The 25799-nt window shown below is 41.7% G+C and overlaps 1 protein-coding gene across 3 annotated transcripts in view; it reads left to right on the top strand.

The window, feature by feature from the left end:
* The window catches only part of JAZF1 (JAZF zinc finger 1), a 520205-nt gene that overhangs the window by 354477 nt on the left and 139929 nt on the right, over positions 1-25799 (top strand). For all 3 annotated transcript variants that reach the window (XM_079932140.1, XM_079932139.1, XM_079932141.1), the window contains one exon: positions 13836-13908. Coding sequence is in view for 1 of the 3 variants with exons in the window: in XM_079932139.1 (XP_079788265.1) it covers positions 13836-13908 (73 nt within the window). In the remaining 2 variants the exon portion in view is untranslated. The remainder of the gene's footprint in view (positions 1-13835; positions 13909-25799) is intronic.

The raw sequence follows: 25799 nt of genomic DNA, 5'->3' as shown, positions 1-25799 counted from the left end.
GCGTGGCTATGGGAAGTGGGGAGGAGGTGTTCCAAGTTGGGGAAACAGCCTGTGTTACAAAGGCTTATCAGCAGAATACCTCTCTCTTTCTCTTCACCCTCTGATTTCCTACCGGTGCGTCCCATTGACTAAACCTGGCCAGAGAGTCTGGGTAAACTAGCTCGAGGCACAGGGCAGGGCAGGGCAGGGCAGGCAGTGGACCTGAAGAGGCAGACGGGATCATCAGAACAAAAGCTGTGGCATGTGAACGAGGTATGTGCAGAGGATGAGATGAAGTTAGGCATTGCATGAAGAGAACTAAGGAAGATGAGTCTGGAGCCAAATTGTAAAGGATCTTCTGTATTTTACCTAAGTCTTTTATCATATAAACAGTAGTCGTGTGTGGGGTGGGCTTATTAATGCATGATATTATTGATTTGTAATTTAGCAAGATTCACATTTTTAGAAAATCACCACTTTGGGACTCATTAATGGGTCATAAAATCAATTAAATGGGCTAGCCCAACATTTTAAAAAATGAAATAATATGTGCATTGCATACAGTGAAGTTGAGTAATGTTCTGTGAACCCTCTGTGTGGGAAGTGTACTGGTTACAATTTAAAATATGTATCATACCGTGGAAATGTTGGGAACACACTGAGCTAGGTCCTAGAGTGTGGAGGTGGATTGAAGGGGGAAGAGAACGACAGGCAGCCTGGCTATGTCTAGTCAGCAAAGAACATATCTATTTAAAAAGTATATGTTATCTCTGCATTCCTTTTTAAAGCCATTCCTTTTTTAATATCTTCGTGGTATTGAATCCATGTCTAGAGTATTAAGCCTCATCTCCAGTAAGCTGAGAAAATCCATCAGCCTCTCTGCCTTCCATTTTCTGAAACTCAGCTGATAGTAATGTTTACCAAATCCCCAAAGTCTCCTGAACCCCTCTGAGGAATCCGATGTCTTGTGCTTACTTTGATAATGCCTGTTTTACTCAGGCATTACGGGGAGTTTTGCATTTGGTTTGAATGTGTGATAAAATCACTTCAGTGTGTTTTGGTTTATAAATCGAAAGGCTTTCCTTTTAGCTATAAAGCAAGTTAATTGATCACACTGTTTTTAGTTAGTCAGAATGGCTTAATAAACTCAGCTGAAAACTAGCCAGAAAGTTTTCTGTCTCCACTGGCAAGACACATGACTCTTTGGAAGAGGAGTTGGAGAGCTTTCTGATGAAGGTCCTTACTCTTGCAGGAGAAAAGTAACACCAGTGCATATGCATGTGCTCTCTAAGCTTCAGGGATGAAGGAAGATGAAGTCTAAGCCCTCTGTACCCGTAACTCAGGTCACTATTTCAGTGTATAGTTTAATCTTTCCCTTCCCCACACAGTGTTTGTTCAGGAGACTAACAAGTAGCTAATGTGGCTGCACTGGGCTGCTCCTGATGGAGGGATAATAACTCCAAGGCCACTTTAGGTTGGCAGCCGGAGGTGGGGCCTTAGAGTTTATACTGGAATCGCTCAGTTCAAAGGTGATTCTCATCTCAGGCTTGTGGGGTGGTGTGCACTATCATTATGGTCATTTCATAGGTAAGGAAACTAACTTGCTTAAAGCTATAAGTTGGAACTAGTTCGTACGAGCCCTAGAATCCATATCTTCTGGATCCAGATCTGCTGTTCTTTTAGATCACTCAGCCAGAGGAGAAATTGACTAGGAGATGCAGATAAATAACCGTTTAAGCCTGTGTCCCAGGTTCTGGTTTTCATCAGAATTTGTCCATGTTTTTTGTCCCAGTGCTTCCAAAGCATTCCAGTGCTTTATCCACGAAGCAGTGTTTTAGTGAGAAAAAAATCAAGAACAGGCCAGTTGGCCATTTAGTTTGAGAGCAGTGCTATTGAATAGTGTGGTAGAACTAGGTGGTGGTCAGGGTCAAATAGCTGCACTTGGAAGTCATACCTGGATCTGAGGTCTTATCTCCGAGCTGTGTGATCGGGACCTTTCGTGAGCCTTACATTTTCCTTTGAGACAGGGATGGGGGAGGTACCTCCCCTGCAGGGTTTTCATGAGGATTACACATAGAAAGCAGCTTATTCTGCGTGGACTCATAGTAGGCACTTAGTAATGGTAATTCTATTTTTGTTGTCAGTTATCATTGCTACTTAAGAACAGTTGATTGTTCACAAATGTGGTCTGACAATGTAAACAGTAAATGCTTTCAGACCTGACTACCTACAGTAATAATAACAGGTATGATTTATTAAGTATTTCATGTATCAGCCACTACGCTCTGTATGGCTTGTCTCTTTTAATCCTCATAATAACCTCATAATGTGTAGGAACTGTGAATCACTGTCTTTTATATCAGAAAACTGAGACTTAGGCTGAGAAACTTACTCAAGTCACAGAGTTAAGTAGCAGACTGTGCCCATGAATATTATATTGCCTGTCTAAAGAAATTAAAGCCTTGGAGAGAAAAAAAAAACCAAACCCAGAAAGTCTAGAGTTGCTTCCCAGAAGTTCTCCCATAGAAGCCAAGAATGCCAGGAGCCATCTGCCAGGTGCCAGGGCCTTCCCAGACGCCCAAATTCACACCATCAGCAAGAGTGATCTGAGGACAGCCCAGCATGTGACCCTCCTCATTAGCAAGTAGAATGAGTGCACAACCCACACAGAACGGGGAGGAATAAATCCCCGAAAACTGCATAACCTTTGTGGCCCGTGAGCCTGCACACCCTGTTCCTGCGTGCCATCTGGGCACGGTGATGCCATGAGGCATCCCAGAGCCCGCCAGGCAGAGCTTTGCGTATCAGCCCTCCACCCCAGCGAACTGTAACTGATTTGTGCCCTTGTGTTTGATGGCTCTTAGGCAGAACAGTCAGGTCACTCCACTTCCAGATGTTCAGCTATTTCTTTTATTCTTTTTAAAGCAATGATTCTGCCTTCCTGGGAGGCAAGAAGTAATGAGGGTGATTCCTTTTGCCAAATCCTTAACTGGCTTCCAAAATGCAAAATGAATATGCTTGGTTATGAGCTGATTTCTAAGTGAGGTGAATAATAACAGCAAGGAAAACCACACTGGTTGGGGCCAATCTGAATGACAGAAAATTCTGAGCCATGGAAGACTTCGAGGGATGCAGTCTTACCATTTTAGGGACATACTGTGAAGAAAATCGGTGACCAAAAGGAAAAGGTTGGCGGGGGCGGGGGGGGGGGGGGGGCGTGTCCCAGTAAGAGGTCTTTGTCAGAGCACCCTTACTGAGTGGATGAAAATTGCGCACGATTCAAGGGTCGCTGGTATTTGGTTGTTTGTGATTTGCTTTTAAAGATACATGAAGACACTAATGGTCTACATAGTCATTAAGCTTAGCACTTTCTCTATAGAAAGCAAAAAGCTGGAGTGGGGGGATGGGGGTGGTGAAGACCTGAGCCTCAAGTGAAGTCTGAATTCAGAGGTTTTACTAGATGTTGGATTTATTTATAAAGCTTTTAAATGACTTTCAATAAATCATTTCCGGTTTTACAATTGTCTTTTTAGCTTGGGGAAAAATGCAAACTGGTTTAATGACTTTCCGAACCAGATCTTCATCCCTCTTCTGGTTGCATGTTAGAATCTTTGGAGATGGGTCTTAGGCCTCAGAATTTTTTTACAGCTACCCAGGTGATACTAGTGAGCAGTTCTGGTTGAGAAGCGCTGGTCTCTAGGTATTTGGCGGCATAGAAATGACTGAAACCAAATGAGACAAACTTGCTTATAGGACCCATTGGCCTCACGTCTTCGAACTCAGAACACGGGTTTCTTCTCTGCTTGGAAAGACCTGTTCCAAGTGGCTTACCTCTGTGTCTATTCCTGCCATTTCTTTAAGTCTGTCCAAGTACTTAAATCACAAAACATATGCAAGCAGGGAGTGATATCTACACTTTGGCAGAAAATCAGATATTTTTTTACACCAGATCATTTTTATTACAGATCACTGTAAGTCAGATCCTCCAGAGTCTGGACTACTTGAGAACTGGGACCTTTGGAGGTTGGGGGAGGGGCCTTCAGTACCTAGCACACAGTACTTGACATATATTTGGCCTCCTGTATGTTAATTATTTTAATCTTGATTTTGTGTTGTCCTAATTGGGGCTTACTTCCTTATCCACTTTTTCTTCTCTAGAATCCAAGCTTGCCCTAAATTTATATTTTGGTCAAGGGATAGCAAAGGAAATTTCTTTAGGTGAAGATTGGAGAGATGTCACACTGCATGGAGGTTTCAGGTGAATGAAATCCATGGTGTCAGAGCTGCCCTTTAAAGAAAAAAAAAATTTGGCAGGTGGGGGTGGAATGGGTTACAGGGAAAAAAAGAGGAACAAATGGGAACAGATCTGCATTAATAAATATTCAGACTGAGTCCCACTCTTATGTCAGTGTTGTAGGTGGTGTTCTTACATGTAGTACTGGGTGATGGAAGTTGTGCACACTCTCATTTTTCACTTTAATTGCTTGCCTGAAAAGATCCTGACAGCTTCAAAGGTTACTGCTGGTTGCATTGTTCATAACTCAGAAGTAATATGCATGTGCAATTTGCTTCATTATTGCCTGTTAATAACCAATTCTAGAGAAAGTCCTAAAGCCACCAAAGGAGCCATGATCTGACACGATGGTTTCCTCCTCCTCTTTCTCCCATTCTTTAATTATCCCAGGTTAAGAGTGATCCACAGATGGTGTGGTGATGTGCGTGTGATTTTACTCTTATTTTCTTTCCATGAGCTGGCATATTAAATTGTTAAAGAGAATTTTTTTAAGAATCTGAAAAAACAAAGCAAGACATCAGATTAGAACTTTGAGTCCAACAAAATAAACCAGCATTCCAGTTGTTTCATGTGTCTGTTAAGATCTGGTTTGGTTTCATGCAACTGAAAAACCCTACATAACACATGCCTTAAGTGGAAGAGTTTCTTTCTTTCACTTTCAAGAAGTCTGGAGGTGTTCAGGTTCAGAGTGGTGTGGGTCTTCATGGGATCAGGGATTCAGGCTTCTATCGTGTTGCTCAGCCATGTATGACTTCTGTAGATTATATCATATCCAAAGTAGATGCAGGAGGGAAAAATAACCACAAGCAAAGGCACATGACTTTAAAGAGGCTTCCCAGAAGCCTTACATCCTATTGGCCAGGCCTTCTTCACAGGGCTACACCTGGCTCAAGGAATGCTGGGAAATGTAGTCTTTATACCAGACAGCCATATTCCTAAGCATTATGGGGGAAGAAGGGGAAAATGACTACCCAATGGTAGCCAGCAATCTCACTACATTATGTGAATGATGAGTTCTTAGATCATCTATGCATCATTATGCCACTGACTATAAAATGGAGATAATCCACAACAGTACAGAGTTTGATTTCAAAACATTCTACGGGCTAAAGAACCGACTAGTAGCCATAACACATTGCTTATTTAATCCTCATTTCAGCGCTCACTCAAAAGTACTATCCTTATCAGAATTTTACAGATGAAAAAAAAACTAAGACGTAAAGAAGTCATACAGCTAGTATGGAACAGAGGCAGTTTGACTGGTGTGGAGTTGCATTTAATCCTTAGCATCACCAAGAAGTGGGAGCAGGGATTCCAATGGGAGGGTGATTACAGCAGTGAGCCTTAGAGTCTTGGGTACCAAATCAGTTAAAACACTGAACTCGGGGTCCATTTTGACTCAGTTCTCTTTTTGTCCCAATCTTTTATGTTCACTCCCTTGTGAAATTTGCCTATTACTTGGTTTCAAATGCAGTACAACCTCTGGCTTTTCTTTATCCCTGCTGGGATTTTATTAGGCCTACTAGGTCCTCAGTCAGTACTTCCTGATGAATTGGCTGAGTTATATGATAACCAAGTGTTGACTCAGAGTGGTCGGGTTTTTGCTGTATCGTCGTTTTGTTTTGAGGGACATGGTCTGGTTCCAGTGCCTGCTGGAACGTGGCATTATGGTGGGAATCTACAGCGCTGCAGTCCCTATCTGTGTCCTGAGTCCTTTATCTCTTCTTCCTTTGAGTCTTCTTGGTTCTGCAAAATGTCTTACCACACATCAGAAGCAGACCTCCTTTTCTTGCCTGTCAAACCCTTTTCACTTTCTAGTGTCTTCCTTACTTTTGGTAATGAGGCCCTCAGATCTGTAACACAAGAAAAACAGTGTATTTCCATTTCTACTTTCACCAAATCTTATATTTCTTTTTTTTCCCTTATATTTCTTTATTCCAGCTTTTTCCCACCATTCTCCCCACCACCACCAGTTATTTTTCTAAAACATGGACCGTATCAGTTTACTCCTTCTGAGGCTCTCCATTGTTCACGGAGTTAAGTCCAAACTCTTGGAGAACATTTCAAGCCTTCCAGAACGTGGGCCTGATCTGCATTGTGGGACTCTTCGTGCAGAGTTCCAGCTGCACTGGCTTTCTTGCCCCTGTCTCTGCTAATGCTCAGACCGTTTTCTATTCTGATTCACCGTTTTCTCACCTTTTCTGACTAGAGATTTAGTTCAAAGCTCATGTAAAATTTCCTTTCAAGAAGTTTGTCTGATTCGCCCAGAGAATCCTGTTTTGTTTCTACAGCAGCTGGTGTAGTCCTCTAGGTTGGCACAGATCTGTCTGTCTTGGATTATTGTTAACTGTGAATTGTGTTGTCTTTCTCGCTCAGTTGTGAATCTACTGACTTAGAATTTCCCTTTTGCAACTAGTGCATGACGAGAGTGCAGTATGTCTTTCTTGAAATGAACTCGGTATCTTTGTCTCCATGAAGAAAGTCTGAGCTCTTGTAAGTCCAAACAACGTCTTGTATCTTCTGTAGCCTCCTAACCAGCCGTTTGATTTAGACCACGGAAAATAACAGAGATTATCATCTAGGAGCAATAGCTCCATCCTCATGATATTCATAGAGCTCTAACACAGGGTTTCTCAACATCTGCATCATTGGCATCTTCGGCCAAGTAATTCTTTTGTTGGGGCTGGGGGGTACTGTCCTGTGTGTGCACTGTAGGATGTGTAGCGGCATCCCTGGCCTCTACCCACTAGATGCCAGTAGCATCCTCACACCCCAGTTGTCTCTAGATATTGGCAAACATCCTGATGGGCTGGGGGTGGGGGGCAAAATCGCCCACAGTTCAGAGCAACTGTTTTAAAGTATCTCTATAAATATTTTATAACTAATGAATATCGGCTCTGCAGCCCACGTTTCCCCACAGACTTCTCACCTGTGCTTTCTGTTTCAAACTTCATGCCATTTTCAGATCCCTAACCTCACCTATGAACCACTGCCTATGCCTAAGTCCCTTCCTTCAAAACCCAACTCAGTTCCTATTCATCAGTAAATCCTTCCCAGATTAGCCCTTTCTGTCCCTCTCTCTCGTTATTCTGAATTTTGCATCATTTTCTATCCTTCTGCACATCTGTGCTTACTGGTATATATTTTTCTTATAAGTGTCTCTGTACTGGCAGTCACTTACACTTGGGTCTGTTTTCCTCTCCTGTCCGTCTGACTCTCCTAGTTGAAGAGTCTGAGCTGAATGCTTATCTTTATGTCTTTTGTGTTATGCATGCCTAGGGCATTCATTTATTTGTTCAGCATATGTTCACTGATTATTTACGAAGCACTGGACTTAGGGTTTGTGGCTTCTAAAATCTGGTCCCTTAAGGAGCTTCCATTTTGGTGGGGTGTTAAGACAGATTGGCAAATGTGTGGCATAACACATGGTAGAGGTAGTGGATAGGCCAGCGCCTTGGAAGATGGGTAGAATTTCCTTGGGCAAACAATTTTAGGCAGAAGGAGTTGAAGGTCTCTTTTCATGAACAGCCATTGCCCTTCCATCCTTGCAGAGAGGATGTCGAGAGCCTCATTTTCCCTGCCTTCTCTTTTGTCACTTACCTTCACCCACCAGCAGCTCTCTTTTCTTCCAGATACGTGCTTTTAGGCTCTTCCCATGGGCAGCGGTGACATAGAAGCTCCTTTACGGTCTTTTGTATCACATGCTACTTGGATCCATCATCAGGTTCATTTCTGGGGAAAGCAGACACGTCCATTTGTGTGTACATGTACACATGCCTGTAAGATCAAATGGGACTAAGTTTTGGCCTTATTCCTGTTTGGAAGAATTTTATTGTTGTGTAACCCCAGCACCCCAGTCTTCAGGGTCACTATATACAGATGTACAGGTTGTGCACTGCACAAGCATACCAGGCAGCCACGATGGACTCTGACAGTCTCTCTTGTCCCAGGTAACAAGGTAGAGAATTTGGCTGAAGAGTGCAGACTGAGAGTGTCATACATATAAGGCTACACATCTTATACTTGGGGAAAAATAGCTACCACTCTCAAGCAGCCATCAATGACCCTAGGAGTTTGATGGGTTAGTGAAGAGTTAGAAAGCATCCTGGTCAGAACTGTCTATTTCTAATAACTTTAACCCTCTGGTCATGCCGGAAACTGAAAAGGCTGCAGTATGCTGTGTTTGTTTATAAATCAGCCTCCTAGAACATTGTCCAAACGGTTCTTGGTTGAACAACGTTTATTCATTCACTTGTGGAGGAAAACTCAGGCTGCAAATGGGAACATAAATGCTTTCCTAATAGATGGCGTTATTGTACTGCACAATGTCCCTGACTTTTAGATACTTAACTCATAAAGTTTACAGCACCACTTAACTGCATCTGGATTTCACATTGAATTTGGAAAGGCAAAAATCTCACTGTAATTTGCACTGACTGCCCTGTAATGGAAATTATGGCTTGGGAAAAGTTTCAAATGACGTGTCTATAAACGAAGGAAAAGTTGATCCATTCAAAGGCCAGTTATGTGCAATTGTAGGATTTTTTATTTTTATTTTTGAAAGGACCATTGCTGGCAAGAAATATTTATTTCAGCAGCTGAAGTAAACTAACTGTGAATTAAAAGTTGTCAGTTCATCAAAACTCAGTCCTAAAAGCGGAGTGAAAGTTGCAACAGAACTTTGCTGGGCTTTTAAGAAAGCTATAAAGATTGTATGGAGGCCAGTGTTGCAACTGGTTGGTAGCAATGAGTTGACTTCAGAGGATGCGCATTAAATGGTCAAAATGCTGGCCTAATGGGACTCAGGACGCAGGGCTTCTGGTCCTAGCCCTGCTGTTAACTGGGTTTGTGTAAATAGGCATGTCACTTAACTGGCCAAGCCTCAATTTGTCTGCTCCTTTGCTCCTGTCTCCACCATTCATTTGTTTTGGTATATCTTCCTTTCACGTTCAAGACTTTCCCTCAAATGTCTAATGATCACTCCTTGACTGTTCTTGGCTCCTATTTAAGACACTGAGGCAATAAAAACCTGATGGGAGGCTCTGGATAGAGGCATGGATGGAGCTCGTTGACCATAGACTTATCTGCAGGGAAATCACTTAATCAAGGAATTGCCAGATGTCGGCATCTGGTGATCTCGTCTCGTCTTAGCTTAATCAGAGAGGCATCCTCCCGCCTGCCTGCCAGTGTTCTTGGGACAGTGAAGTAGGTATATTTCCACTCTAATCCCCTTGTTTTCAGCCGTGTGTTCTCCCCACTCCCCCTCTATCTTCGCTGTGCTTGGTTTCCTGGTTCAGTGTCTCTAGATAATCAACCTTTTAAACAATTCTCCTGTTTTCAGCCCTGAACCTTCCCTTCCTTGCCTTTTGCAACACCTGGCCTCTCCAAGTCCAGGGCCTCTCGGGGCTAGAAGCATGGGCCAGGAGGGGAACCCAGCGGGTTCCCCTCCTGGCCCGTGCATCTCCCCCACTGCAGGCACTTGAGACTATAGCTTCCTCTACTCTTCTGAGTCACTTGTCACTCCTGTATGAGTTTTCCATCTTCCAAAACACTGGTCCAAACCACTTGTCTGCTGATGTCTCCCCTTTTTTTCTATCCCTGGAGAGGTTTTCCTTCCTTTATTTCTTCCTTTAGTGGGGCCTTGGATGGTGAAGGAAAAAAACACCTTTGATCAATCTGCCACGTTTGACCTCAAATCTTCCATTTTCTCATCATAAAATCAGTGTATCCATTTAATAATGATGATGCGTCCCCTACATGCCTGCCCCTGAGCTGAGTGCTGCAGAGAGGAAAGAAATTGCGATGATTCATCTCTGAGAAATGTGGGAAGGGGAAAGGATGTGCCCAGCGTCTGCCTCTATGGTGACACAAGTGCGGGGACAGTGCTAGGGATGAGGTGATGCAGAGAAGGGAGGAGGGGTGCACGCGCTCAGCCAGGGATGTTGTGGAAGGCTCTGCTGAATAAACTAAAACTGTGATTTTGTGAGTTCAGCTGTTGGGGGGAAGACTGAGAACAGACTGTGCCCATTAATTATTACCAAGTGAGTCCACAGAAAAGTGGTGTTTCCATCCCAGACTTTCAGTATCCCTCATCTGGCTGGGTGGGCCTTTTCCTCTCCAGGATCTTCTGGGGCTGCCTTCCCACTCACGTCATCTCAGGCCTCCCACTGTTGCCCTCCACACAGAGCAAAGAGCCCAGCATTTGGAGGATATAGAATTTGAAGAAGGCCTTCTTGGGCAGGGGCGGCGTGATATCCTGTCTCCCCCTCACTGCTGCCTCCCAGCCTTCAAATAGCTCGTTGCTGATAGAGGCCTCATTAGTCTCGTTGAGAGGTAGTATGGCTGGTTTCTGACATTCTTAAATTGGAAATGAATACAGGCATATAAATCCCAGCGATGTAGACTAGCTGAAGCACAGCCAGAGCCCATGAGCTCCTCAGTTAGCTTCTGTTAACCCAGCAAACAACCTTGATAGAGTTTTCCTGGAAGCTTGAAGATAGCGCTACAAAAGACTCAACCTAGGTCCCAAATCCGGGCACTTGGTGGACATTGGTTCCCAACACTAGAGACAGCAGAGCTGATGAACACAGGCCTCCCTGATTGAACGAGGTGTGCTGTTTGCCCTCCTTTCATCATGTTTAACTCTAGTTCCTATCCAGAAGGGTCTTAAGACTGTCCTTTCCTTATTTCTGCCGTTTGCTTGGCTTTTCTCTTAACTGCTTGAGAAGTCATGGGAGCTGGTGCTGTGACATTGAGCCTTTTGCCATTTAATTGACTCTATAAAACCACAGGGCAGTAGGACCAGATGAGCTACAGCAAGCTTCCACTCTGTGTCTCGTCCTTACTGTAGAACTGTGTGTTCAAGCTATTGCCCTGAACTAGGAATGGTAGAGGAAGCACATTGCTGTCTACTGTGGAGGGTGCTATGTTTTAGAAACTTTGAAGTTGATAGGTTTTTATTGCTTGGGTATCTTAAAATACATTTTCATATTTGAATTCCTTTATCTTCAGTCAGCCTGAAATCTGTGAGTGTGCCAGGGGTGATACGAGACAGAAAACAGTCAACTCTTAGTGGGTTTTTTTGGCTGTGCCCTGCCCTGCTGAGAAATTTTAGGTTCATCTTCCTGTCCCTTCTTGATATGAGTGGTAGAGCGTTGCTGTATGGGGCTGTAGGTAGCCGCAGTATGGGATGCTTTACTTTCTTGCCAGTTGCCAGTTTAAGGAACATCGTGTGGCTATGAAAAGTTCAAGCGTTTCTATCCCACAGACCATTGACTGAGGTGGATTTTATCTCTGGGCAATGGTAGCCAACGTTCCAGGTTCACCTTTTGATCAGTGCCATAAACAAGCCAGAGAAATATCTGGGAGATTGTGCACTATGGCCACTGCACTTCATATCACATTTCTTATTGTAGCGACTTGTGCAAAAACTGTCTCGGTGGTGTGGCACGTGGCTTAAAGAAGTTCTTCTTGTTGTAGTCAGTAATTTCCAATGAACAGTGTTACTCTCTCCAGTTCATTCTGCTAATGACGTTCCGTCTTCATGAGGAGGACGTCATCGTCCTGCTGTGAACACCCGAGGCCCTTGTCACTCCAGTCCTCTCCTGTAGAGTTTTTAGCATCAGACAGTTACTTTTTGGTCAGGGAGGGAGAAATAATGAAGGCGGCTATTATACTTTTACTGAATGCGAAGTGCTCCACAGTATAATTGAATCCATAAAATGGTGAGTCATGATCATTGCACGCCAGTCAGCCAGGAAGCGGGTGACGGAACTGATGTCTATTCGCGACCAGCCCTGATGCTTTTCCTCTGGTAGCACTTGTGCAGGCTTCTCCTGATTTGGGGGCACCAAGTACCTAATTTCGTTTTAAGAACACGAAGCTTTCATGGATGCTCTAAAGGTTGCCCAAGGAAACATTTAATCTGAAAGAGATGTCTCAGGCCTGGTGGACATGTGTCTGGAAGTTCTACTTTCTTGTCAGTTACCGGGGTCTGCATTCTAGAAAAACAGGAGAATCCTGCCTGAGGTGCTTCCAGATGGTTTTGTTGTTGTTGTTATGGAAAGGCATTTGGAAGCTTCTGGAAGTCCATGTCACCACTCATAATTTGAGGGTATGTGAGCATAAATCTAGCCTAGGTTATGGAAGATGGTGGAACAAAGAAAACAGTGTTTCTGGAGGCCAGGGATCTATCAATACAAACAGCCTCAGGTGCATATGTAATCATCATAGGAGGCAGAGGAAATGCTGAGTTACTGATCTGTTCTCACTTGCACTGCCAAAACCTCGAGACCCAATGTGATGGAGCCATTCAGAGAACCTTTGTCTCTTGTTTCAGAATTTGGCTTTCATGGCTTGCGATGGCAACGACCCAGGAAGCAGGATTTCTGAATAGTGTGTCCCTGAAATTCTTGGCATAGGAAAAATAATAAAGTGAACATGAGATTCTTAACTATAACACCAATAAAAAAATCGCCACTACTGTCCAGTTTTAGTCTGGGAGTGGAAAGCATTGTAAATTGATTTTGATGCTGTCATTTTTTGCCACCTGTGCTCTATGCCACTGTGTCTGTACCCCCTACCCCATCACCTGTTAACGCACTTTGGAGTTAGCATGGGTATCTTACATCCACCATGGGCAGTAAACACTTCCTGTACCAAGGTGCTTGAAACAATATCTGTCATTACATCAAAGAAGGTGTTATTGCCAAGTGCAGCTGGAAGAATGGTTTTAAACGAGGTTGTAATGAAATCTGTGTGAAATGTCTGAACCTTTTACTAAGAAAACAAAAATGTGTTCACGTTTCTTTATAGTCTTACTATAGAAACATTGATTTTGCATATACTTAGCACAATCATTTCTCTACATGAGAAGTTTGAATATATTTCTAGTTGTTAAAAGTGCATTTTTTGGTGCTGTGTTGGAGAAGCACTGTTAGGGAAGTTTGCTCTGGTGTTGAATTCTCTCTCTTCAAGGGGGGAAGAAAACCCTCTGATGAATGTGGTGTTTGTGGATTCTGAACCAGCATGAGAATTTCTGATTGAGAGTCTAGAAAAGTTATAATAAACATACAGTTAAGAAGGAGAAGAGTTGCCCTCTAGAATGTGAATCCAAACCCAGAAAAGTATGCAGTGAATGAGAACAATACTCAGTAGATTTTCAGATTGATGAAGCTTTCCAATGGCAACTAATTTGTTCCAGCATTGAAGTGAGCATAATTAACAGAGCCTTTCTTTCTTAGGCCGATTAACCACCAAAAACCATGCCAACATTGTAACTGTAAGCAGTGAAAACCAATATTTATGAGGGCGATTGCGCAAGAGTTTGTGTGACAGATGGACATTTTATCACTGTTGATGTTTGGAATTCTCTTGAAAAGTAATGCAATATCTTGTTATTTATGAATGAACAAATGATGGTGCTTTGCTGACTGAGTTGTCTTTAAAAAGCGGTCTACTGAATTCACCTTTTTCTCCATTTAGCCTCTGTTACTTTAGGTTAGGTAGCCACATATATTTCTGATGTGAGAGCTGAAAAATCATAATTGTGTTTTTGTTTCAGATACGGATCCACGTGTTTTAGAAAAACAAGAATTACAGCAGCCAACCTATGTTGCCCTCAGTTACATCAATAGGTAAGCCATTTTCAGAATTTATAGCAACCTCATATCTGCCACATGTTTATTTTTTAAATGTATCTTTTTAACGGGGTAGGAAAAATGTTTTCAGTCTTCAGTTATTTATAGGAGATTATTTAAAATCAACTTCTATATGGAATTTTCTTGTTTCTGTGATGGGGAGAGGCAGGTTGTAGTTCTCTGTTCATAAGGCCGAAACATGACTGATTTATAAGCTCATGCTGGAAGTAGTTTGCGTGCAGAGTTAGAATATACTCTTTTGACTTCATAGGGCAGTTTGGAGATGAATGGATTTATGTTTGAGTGAAACTTTTAAACCCTGGGGTGAAGAGGTGCTTTATGAATTCAGAACATTGTTGGAATATCAGAATATATCAGGATATAACAAACTGAAATAATTTAATGTCAAAGTTACTTAGTAGCAGTTCACCTTTTAGTAAAAACATTCTCAACCGACCCCATCTGTGTTGAGTCACACGAGTTTTTCCTGAAACTGAACGTGCGAGCACGACCTTAGAGAACAGTTTAGAACTTAATATATCGGGTCTAAAAGAGGACTTGTTGTTTCATCCAACTTAAATAATTAAGGAGACAGGGATTTTTGAAGAGAACCTGAAATCAACTGATGTTAGGAAAACACCCGCCCCCCACATGAGAAAAAGACAAAGGAAAAGCGAAACTAGTTTTCAATGGGAATGAAGAATTCTCGGCTCGTAACTCAGTGCTTGAATTTCTATTGACTGTCCCCTTTTTATATAAGGCAAAGAGTGTTTCTGGTTTCTTGGTACCAGAGCTGAGGTTCGGGATCTGAGGTGGAAAGCTGGGAATGAATTATCTGTACTGTTTCACTTTAATGACTTTTCAGAAAATTTACTTAAATCTTGTCTAGAGAAGGCTTTGCATTGGAGCCACTGTGCTCAGCTTCAAGTTCTTTTATGAAGCATGTTTTTTAAAGGATTCATTAATATAAACATCTATTTGCATATCTTCTTTGGGTTTCCTACTTATCAGCCTTTCCTGGAAGCGAGATAAAATATCTAGTTTTTCATTAACCATAATTTTGGGGCTGTTTTAAGTAGAACACCTTCAAAATCACATCAGAGACAAATAAAGATGTATGTGCTTATCTGGGTTTCTCACAAAACCTGTGTTGTTTCCCGAGTTTAGCACAGGTTTTGAAAAGTCTTTAAGTATACATTAGAATTATGTGAACGAGATGTATGTGAATTAGCCTAGTAACATTGAGGAATAGGATAAATAGTCTTATAGATCAATTATGGTATTGAATAGGACTTTTTAATAGTGTGGCTATTGTATTTTTGGTAAAATATGTTACCTATGTATATACAAACGCGTGTATTACTAAGCCTTATTCTAATGAGAGTCTGTGAGATTTTCACATTCATTCTTCCTGTGTGTATTGTCAGCCATGTTGGCAACAGGGATCTACTAATTACGCAGACATTACACTCACTAAAGAAAGAACTATTCTGCCAGGTGTGATTTGGGACTCTAGTGAAGTTGAAGTATAGGGACAAGGGCCACAGACAAAAAACCCACCAGAGAACTTGAATCAAGTGTGATAGTTTAGTATAAACTGTGCAGTAGGATGTGCTTCAACCCTAGAGAGTCAGGGTGTAATCAGTGAGTGTGGACTTTCTGAGATGAGTCTTCTGGAAGAAAATGAGCATTTAAAAAAATAACCTTTTATTATTATAGCCGTATATTGTAGAAAATTAGAAAATATAATCCAAAAAAATTGTTTTTTATTAAAACATCACATTCCCGCCACCCAGATATCACTACTGGTAATACCTTAACACACATTTTCAGATCACTTTTAAAAAATACTATATAATAGCAACTGTACTTCAATAATTAGTTAATAAATACATACATACATATATACATACGTACAAAACAATATAATTTTTAACCCAAAGCTGTACATACTCTTTTGCAGCCTGCTCAGTTGTGTCACTGATCTCTACTTTTTCAGTACATTTGCATCTAATCTAATACCCTTATCATATGCAGGTTTCCCCAGGTGATCTGAACAAGTCCATTATTGCTGTTTGTCTAACCCAGTATCCAATCCAGAACATCCTGTTGCACCTGGATGTTTTGTCCCCCAAGTTTCTTTTAATCTGGCACAGTGACTTGTTGAGGAGATGGGCCAGCGTCCCACAGAATACATCCGCCTTCTGGGTTTCCTTTAGGTTTTCTCCAAGAGGCCATCTGGCAGGTTCCTCTGTGTCCTTTATTTGCTATAAGCTGGAAGTTAGATCTGGAGAAGATGTGTCTTGAACTGGACATATTGTATTTAGAGGTCTGAGACAATAAAGAATTCGCCATATCATGTCCTAGCTGGTAGAGAAGCAGACGTATGTAGGGGATTGAGATGTTTATTCGTGATCTTTAAGTCAAGAGAAGGACTGTGTATGGAAGGTTGCCCAGGTTACTAACAGCCCTTCTCACTCGGGATCCCTCTGTGGACAGTGCTGCATACATAACAGGACTGAACACATGGTAGACACTCTGGATATTGGTGTGTAGGTGATAAATAAACACCTGGTAGGTGGAAGAGAGAGCTGAGCAATGGAGAGCTGCAAGGAGGAAGCCAAGTCTGGCCATAGGGGAAAAAAATGCTAAAAGGAGCCTTAAGGGGACTGGATACACTAAAACTCCTAGAAGAAAACATAGGCAGAACACTCTTTGACATAAATTGCAGCAATATTTTTTTGGACCCGTCTCCTAGAGTAATAGAAATAAAAACAAAAATAAACAAATGGGACCCAATTAAATTTAAAACCTTTTGCACAGCAAAGGAAACCACGAACAAAATGAAACAACAACCTATGGAATGGGAGAAAATATTTGCAAACTATGCGACCAACAAGGGATTAATTTCCAAAATATACAAACAGTTCATACAGCTTAATATCAAAAATCCAAACAACACAATCAAAAAATGGGCAGAAGATCTAAATAAACATTTCTCCAAAGAAGACGTACAGATGGCTAACAGGCACATGAAAAGATGCTCAGTATCACTAATTATTAGAGAAATGCAAATCAAAACTACAATGAGGTATCACCTCACACCGGTCACAGTGGCCATCATCGAAAAGTCTATAAATAATAAATGCTGGAGAGGGTGTGGAGAAAAGGGGACCCTCCTACCCTGTTGGTGGGAATGTAAATTGATGCACCCACTATGTACAACAGTGTGGAGGTTCCCTAAAAACTAAAAATAGGGGTACCATATGATCCAGCAATCCCACTCCTGGGCATATATCTGGAGAAAACTCTAATTCAAACTCTAATTCAAAAAGATACATGCACCCCAATGCTCAGAGCAGAGCTATTTATAATAGCCAAGACATGGAAGCAACCTAAATGTCCCTCAATTACTACTCAGAATATTAGCTGTAAAAAATAAGGGCTTCCCTGGTGGCGCAGTGGTTGAGAATCCGCCTGCCGATTCAGGGGACACGGGTTCGTGCCCCGGTCCTGGAAGATCCCACATGCTGCGGAGTGGCTGGGCCCGTGAGCCATGGCCGCTGAGCCTGCGCGTCCGGAGCCTGTGCTCTGCAACGGGAGAGGCCACAACAGTGAGAGGCCCGTGTACCGCAAAAAAAAATTAAAATAAAATAATGCCAGCAACATGGATGAACCTAGAGATTATCATATTAAGTGAAATAAGTCAGGCAGAGAAAGACATATCATATAATATCACTTATGTAGCTTCTTTAAAAAATGATACAAGTGAACTTATTTATAAAACAGAAATAGACTCACAGACATAGAAAACAAACTTATGGTTACCAAAGGGGAAAGAGGGGGAAGGGATAAATTAGGAGTTTGGGATTAACATATATACACTATTATATATAAAATATAATAAATAAACAACAAGGTCCTACTGTATAGTATAGGGAACTATATTCAATATCTTGTAATAACCTATAATGGAAAAGAATCTGAAAGAGAACATATATATATGTATAACTGAATCACTTTGCTGTACACCTGAAACTAGCACAACTTTGTGAACCAACTATACTTCAATTAAAAAAGAAAAGAAAAAAAATTGGGATAAAAAGGAGTCTTAAGGGCCTTTGATCCAGAAGGGAAACATATTGAAATTCACATGAAGCCAGTAAACATGCAAGAAGAGAGTAATCAAGGTTAGATAATAAAAGAAAGTCAGCTAGATGGCAATATCCTGAATACTGCAGAAAAGAGTACTATTCAAAAAAAAATTGAACAAATAAGGTTTTTTTTCCCCCTTAAACCTCAGGGGGAAATAAAATCTTTGCTGAGCAGTGAAGACAGGAAAAGAATTAATATTTTTCTGCTCATATATCTGTTTATGCAACTCTGATTTTCTTTTGGGCACCTCAAAATTGAGTTGAAACTTTCTTTGGCAATAACACTGACTGAAATTGCAGAGTTAGGGTACTTAAAATGGAGCTAGCTTTTTGGATTAAAAAAAAAAAAAAGAACTGCGTGGAAATCGGAGAGCCTTTGTTTATACCTATTTTAAATTGCTTTACTCTCTTGAACATAATGTGTTGAACAACCTTTAATCCCTTTAAAAGCGCATCTGTTACAACACCTGAGCAAATTTTAAAATAAAAATAGTTTAGTGAGAAAGAGGGAGATTGAATGAATTAGTGAGGGTTGAAGGAGTAGTTCCAGGGGAAAAAAGATAGATATGGATTCTAAGGATAGGAAGTTCTGTTGATTTTGTGACGTTAGAAACAATGACAAGTTCATGTAATAGGAAATTTAATTGCTTAGTTTGTATAATATTTATACACCTGGCAAAAAGGTATAAAGGGCAAGAAGAAAAGCTAGATTTTGGATAGAGGAGACAATATAGAAGAAATAATACTGAAAGAGCAAACATAACTCTTTATGTCTTGAGCTCTATGCTAAGCATTTTTCACATTACTTATTTCATTTAATCTTCACAGTGACCACATAAAAGAAGTACTGTGATGATCTTCATTTTACAGGTTCAGAAGTTGAGACTCAGAGACGTTAAGTGACTTGCCCTAGGTCCCCGGCTGGTAGGAAGTGGAGTATTGGGTTCAGACCTGCACAGTTAGGCTCCAGAACCTGTGTTTCTAATCGCTCTACAGGCTGCCTTGTTGGGATATCAGAGAGTAAAGTACTAGCTTAGAAAAGTAAGAGGAGAATGTGGAAAACTAATGATGAAAAAATCGGGTAGGACAGCTGGGCAGAGGGGATGCAGAAGGACATAAAGATGAGAGTAATTACCGTGCTGTAGATAATTGGAGGGTAACAACCTAATAAAATTAAACAGTAGGAGACAGCAGAAGCAAAAAAATTGCTATGAGAAAGGTGACCAGGAGCTCCTAAGTGATGTATTGCTGCAAGGAAACTGGCTTGAGCGTGCAGGGCACAACCTAGCATAGCAGGCTTCAGCTAGAGTGGGGAAGGATGTCCACCACCACCTCTCACCAGTAGGCAGATGATAGGTGCGCTGCGGGGTGAAGTCAGGCATCTCCTTAGAAAGATTGATGAGAAGCGCTGGGCTGCATCTGGGTATTTCCTTCAAGTTATTGTTATATAGTCCAGGTAGCTGCCTCGAGGTGACAAGATAGCTTATTAATAACTTGTGACTCCCCAGAAATGGGTAATTGGGATAACTTAAAGACATGATAATAGACATGACTATAGCTGTTAATTACACTATTTTCTTTACAAAATATGTTTGTATTAAAATAATTGAATTTTCCAAATTAACTTTTAATTTTTTAAATGTGTATATAATTTTGGTGTAAACTATAAAGGAATATCATGACTAGGCACAAATGGGTACCTTCCTGCACTCAATTCTTGTCATTTACTACCTAATAAACATGGAATATTCTCTCATTCCTAAACTACAGCTCTACTAGAATTCTCTTTGTAAGACTCCCTGCACCACTTGGCATAATAGTAGTTAGGTATGACCTCCTCTAAAAATGAATTTGCTTAGTGTTTGCTATTAAACAGCAAATTCTAGTCCCTAGAATAGTAATTCCAATGGATGTTTGCCAGCTCTCCTCTCCCTCTCTCCCTCTCTCCCTCTCTCCCTCTCTCCCTCTCTCCCTCTCTCCCTCTCTCCCTCTCTCCCTCTCTCCCTCTCTCCCTCTCTCCCTCTCTCCCTCTCTCCCTCTCTCTCTCTCTTTCTCTCTCTCTCTCTCTCTCTCTCTCTCTCTCTCTCTCACACACACACACACACACACACACACACACACACACAGACAAAACTCATTTATTCCCAAATAGTTCTGTGGTCAATTGATTTGAGGAAATCTGGAGTTAAATAACATGGGTTTCTTTACCACAGGATTTAATCAGATCCTCTCCTATGCTGATATGCATTTTAAGTCTCCAAGAGAGATAGTATAATTTTCATATGTACCTGATCCCAGAGCACTTTTTCTTGAAGCATCTGATGGGACTAGTTCTGCTAGTTGGGGGCTGCTAGAATTCAGTCACTTCCACTTACATCCTCAACTTCCCCAAGGAACCATGAAGCCTTTTATTCAGGACAGCCTGCTCGTCTTTTTCTGATTCAAAATGCAGAACACTACCATTTCCCTCCTGTTCAACTGGGAAGAACAAGGACAAAATTCTGCCCTTATACGCCAACTCCATCAACTTCTACTCTGTGCCTGTTTGAATAGTGATCCATTTGCTTCTCTCAACCTGCCCAGACACCTAGGTGGTTTCTATTAAAAATAAAGCTTTTTAGACATACAGATGGCCAAGAAGCACATGAAAAGCTGCTCAGCATCACTAATTATTAGAGAAAGGCAAATTAAAACTACAATGAGGTATCACCTCACACCAGTTAGAATGGGCATCATCAGAAAATCTACAAACAACAAATGCTGGAGAGGGTGTGGAGAAAAGGGAACCCTCTTGAACTATTGGTGGGAATGTAAATTGATACAGCCACTATGGAGAACAGTATGGAGGTTCCTTAAAAAACTAAAAATAGAATTACCATATGACCCAGCAATCCCACTACTGGGCACATACCCAGAGAAAACGGTAATTCAAAAAGACACATGCACTCCAATGTTCATTGCAGCACTGTTTACAATGGCCAGGTCATGGAAGCAACCTAAATGCCCATCAACAGACGAATGGATAAAGAAGATGTGGTACATATACACAATGGAATACTACTCAGCCATAAAAAGGAATGAAATTGGGTCATTTGTAGAGACGTGGATGGATCTAGAGACTGTCATACAGAGTGAAGTAAGCCAGGAAGAGAAAAACAAATATCATATATTAACGCATATATGTGGACCCTAGAAAAATGGTACAGATGAACCGGTTTGCAGGGCAGAAATAGAGGCACAGATGTAGAGAACAAACATGGACACCAAGGGGGGAAAGCAGTGCAGGGGGAGGTGAATTGGGAGGTTGGGATTGACATATATACACTAATATGTATAAAATAGACAAGTAATAAGAACGTGCTGTATAAAAAAAATTTTAAAAAACAATAAATAAATAAACTTTTTTTGTTTGTTTAGAAATGATCCCTGTTTCTTCCCGCCCATCTCCAATGTCATTCTCTTCTCTCTCTAAGGAATAGAGCAATGCAGTGGTGAAGAGCATGCGAGCAGGAGTCAGACTGCTTAGGTTTAAGTGCTGTCTCTACTATGCGTGAGCTATGTGAGCAAATCGACAAGTCTCAGCCTCTGTTTCCTCAACTCTAATGATAATAATAATACCTTCCTAACAGTGGGTATTAAATCAGTGTGGACAAAGCACATATAGCGGTCAGTGCCTGGGACATAGGAAGTGTTGTATAAGTAATAGGTCTTTTATTATTCTTTATATTCTGCTCATGCTAAGTCTCCCTTTTCTCTATCAAGTCAATAATTAGAGGAACAACTGCAGAGGAAGCATTGCTTTGGAGCCAGGCCAGAACAGTTCCTACCAGGAAAGAAGCTCCACGAAGGCAGGGATACTTTCTATCTCCCACGACTGTGTCCCCAGCCCCCAGAACGGTATCTGGCACATAGTAGACTCTCAATAAATGTTTATTGAATGAGGAAATGAGTGAGTACGAATTTTCATATGAGTGAATGAGAGAGTGAACAAATCATTGATTCTAGGGACACTTCTCTGAGACACCAGGAGCCTCTACTTCCCATGTGCACTGAGAGGGCTATGTGATAAAAATGGAGTGGGGTACAACTTTTATTCAGTATTCACATGGAATGCAGCATAAAGTATGCTAAACAGTGGCCATTGCCAATTCCCCCACCATAAACAACTGGACAGATGGATGAGACAGTGGTTTTCAAGCTCCGGACAATAGGCAGTACCAGATGATCCCTGAGATAAAGGAGACTTAGGAGGTGAGCCCTGTGGTCATCTGGCTCACTGACAGGACAATTTCCTTACTGCAGTCGAGTGAGCTAGAACCCAAAGAGAGAGGGCTCAGAGTTAGGGCAACTAAAGCTGCTGGAATCTGTAGCACAGGGAGACTGGAGATGAGAGATCTGTGCAGAAAGGGACCACAAAGGTCTGTATGAAGGTCCTTCATGAGTCCATGGCTGAGAGTGGACATGTTCAGGGTAAGACTGTGAGTCTTACCAAAGAGCAGGAGCTACAGGAGTAAGGATGGAACAGCAAGACAAGAGGTCAAGCAGTACTGGTAGGCATTGCATTCTAGCCCAGCCAGCGTGGAAACAACAACCTGTTAATACCCTAATCTTCCAACTGAGGTGCCAGAAAGACTCAAATTAGAGATAAGGACTTTGTTCTAGAGTGTGGCCTGCTCTAGAGATAGCCTAACAGCTCCTAAAACCAAGACTCCATAAGTTTTTCAGAGGAGACAGTTTGGAGGTGAGTGCTGACAAGTTAGAAGGTCTTGGGAAACACTTTGGGCTTTCACAGATCGGCCTTAATAAACCATAAATGTAGGCTTACACAAGTTCAACGTGATCAGCCTGAAACTGAGCTGCCTGCTGCAACAAAAATCAATAGTCTTCACAGAAATTAATCAGATACACAATGTCTAATACACAATAAAAAATTACTAGACATGAAAGGCTTAGGAAAGTCTTACTCTTCAGCGTGGGAAAAAAAAAAAAAAGCAGTCAATAGACACCCTCCCTGAGATAGCTCAGGTGTTAGATTTAGGAAACAAAGACTTAAAAGCAGTCATTAAAAATGTGTTCAAGACGTAAAGGAAAAATATACTAAATAAGAGTGTTTTGAATGAAAATAAAATTAGTCTGGATGCTTTTTTTAAAAAAATTCTCCTACCAGAATCTGAACTACTTAATGAAAGCTTTCTTCCTCTTTCTTTCATTCCCACTCCCAAACCTCACCTAATTCCCCCAAACCCTCACTCTTGCTATTTCAGTTGGACTTATTTTTGCCAGATTATAGTCAGTCATGGCCTCATAAAAAAGGCTGTAATTGGCCAAGTGTGTACTGCCCTTCTATTTATTTTATACAAACAAGCCTGAAGCATTTGACTTTTTTTTTAATCTGAAAGCAGTGGATTTTTTTTTTCATGAAACCACCTGTTGTGGTCTTTTGAGAGCAATCATTTATTACAGCACAAGACATGCTTTCCTATTTCCCTCTGTCCACTAGATCTGAGGTTCTGCTGTGCGCCTGGGCCCCAGACTGAAGTTTGTGGCCTAATGTATGCCATAAACATGTTGCAGGCTGTCAGATCTCGAACACCAGACATTGTGCTACTATTTTCTTAGCCTGTGTTCTTATGGACATCAGTTGAAACAAAGCCGAGATGGCTGCCTGCCAGATTCTCCTTGTAATCTCTCTGTAATACCTCTAACCTGATTTGGCTTGCTCGTTGTGTACTTCAAGACCCATGTACTCTCAGGAGACACTGGGAAGCTGGAAAGAGCCCTTATGTGACATTTTGGCTTTTGCGCCTACAGAATTAGCTTGGGCTGCTGGCATAAAGCACATGGTGGGAGAGATGGGTCCTGGCAGAGCTGGGTGATATGATTCGCCTCTTAGGTACTGGGCCTCCCTGTATAACTTACTTGTCATCTACAGTTAGGGCAATCAGCATGTTAAAACAGACTGTTTATACAACTCAAATCATACTGGGCCATTTTTTAGTCTTTCTTATGTCTACCCATAAGTATTTGTAATTGTTCTTTTTATGCATCTTTAAGTCCATTTCAAAGCTGCATTACATTTTTTCAAAATCTTCAAACTTATTGGTCGAAAGAGATTCGGTGATATTGAAACCATTTAGAAATAGTCTTAGATTTCCTTTTCTTCTCCCCTTTGTAGAAACCCATTTCTTGGACTTTAACCTAAGCAAGAGCTGCTATATTTTCAATATCTCCAGCTGTGACATTTCCCTGTGGGTCAGAGTCCCCAGTACTGCCTCCCTTTTGTGCCCTCTTCCTGGCACCACATTTACCTAGAGACCTCTAGGATCTCAGCCCTTCCTTCCTTGCTTACCTCCACATTCGGGCTGGTTGCTGGATATTAGCTTTGAATTTACCAATTTAGATTAATCCCTCATCCCAGGGCCCTTGCCCACTCATTATCTCCAGTCTCAGCCTCAGGTCAACCTGACGTGATGTGCCTCGCTTCTCAGGCTAGCTGCTGGGGGTCGCTACAGAAAAGTGCCTTACAGCACAATGTGTTCCACCACAAACACAACCATTCCAACCTCAGCTGGACCCTCAAGACTGTCCCATAATCCTTTCATCCCAAGTTAAAACCTTGCTAAACTTACCACAGTCAGTTTCAAGTGTTTCCCATTGTATTAATGTTCCTTAAGGAATTCCCAGTCCCCTCATCAGCAGATGTTCTCAGTTCCTGTCCAGAAAAGATGGAGACCATTTCTGCATCCCGTCTCAACTTCTCTCTTTTCCGTCTCCAATCTCATCTGGATTTTTCATCCATGTTCTGTTCATTCTCCTCTCCCTTGTTCAAAGCTGGCGTCAAGGCCCATACTCCACAGCCATCTCTCGTCTATGTGGCCTTAAACCCCCTATTATCTGACTTGATTTAGTCACACTTCATATATCCTAAGGTCTGATCTATCCTAAGAATGCCCTGTCCTTTTCTGTTTTCTTTTCATGGATAACTACGTCATCTTCCCTGAGACCTTCCCCTACTTGGCGTACCAAATTTGATGCCCTTGGCCACTGTCTGTTTCTGAAACCATTTCCTCCCTTGCACCCACAAACTCGTCCTGTCCTGGTTTTTCTCCTACCTCTTGGCCACACAAATAGAGGCTTCTCCCTAGGTTTTGTCCCTAGAATTTTGCTTTTCCGTCTTTATTCACTCCATTCTTTGAGTTTAGCTCTCACTTCTGTGGAGAGGACTCCCAACCCCTAATGCCAGGATTTCTCCAATTCTCATTTCTAACTGCCGGTTGGTACATGAATGTTCAGTACAGGCTCAATTCATCCAGTGCTGGGCCCATTTTTTCACATCCCCCTCCAAAATGGCTTCTCCTTTTTGGATTCATAATGTTGTTTCATGATACCTACCCATTCATTAGTCTAGGAAGCTTGGAGTTAATTATTTTCTACCCACCACTTTCTCTCACCCCCATTTCCAAATAACCAGGCACCAAATCTGTAACATCTGCATCCTCATCACCTTTAAAAAAAAATAAATTTATTTATTTTATTTATTTATTTTTGGCTGCGTTGGGTCTTCGTTGCTGCACGCGGGCTTTCTCTAGTTGCGGCGAGTGGGGGCTACTCTTCGTTGCAGTGCACGGGCTTCTCATTGCGGTGGCTTCACTTGTTGTGGAGCACGGGCTCTAGGCACGTGGGCTTCAGTAGTTGTGGCACACAGGCTTCAGTAGTTGTAGCTCACGGGCTCTA

This window comes from Stenella coeruleoalba (assembly GCF_951394435.1).
Source record: "Stenella coeruleoalba genome assembly, chromosome: 9".
NCBI classification, from domain to species: domain Eukaryota; kingdom Metazoa; phylum Chordata; class Mammalia; order Artiodactyla; family Delphinidae; genus Stenella; species Stenella coeruleoalba.
This window is presented reverse-complemented; position numbering and strand designations above follow the sequence as displayed.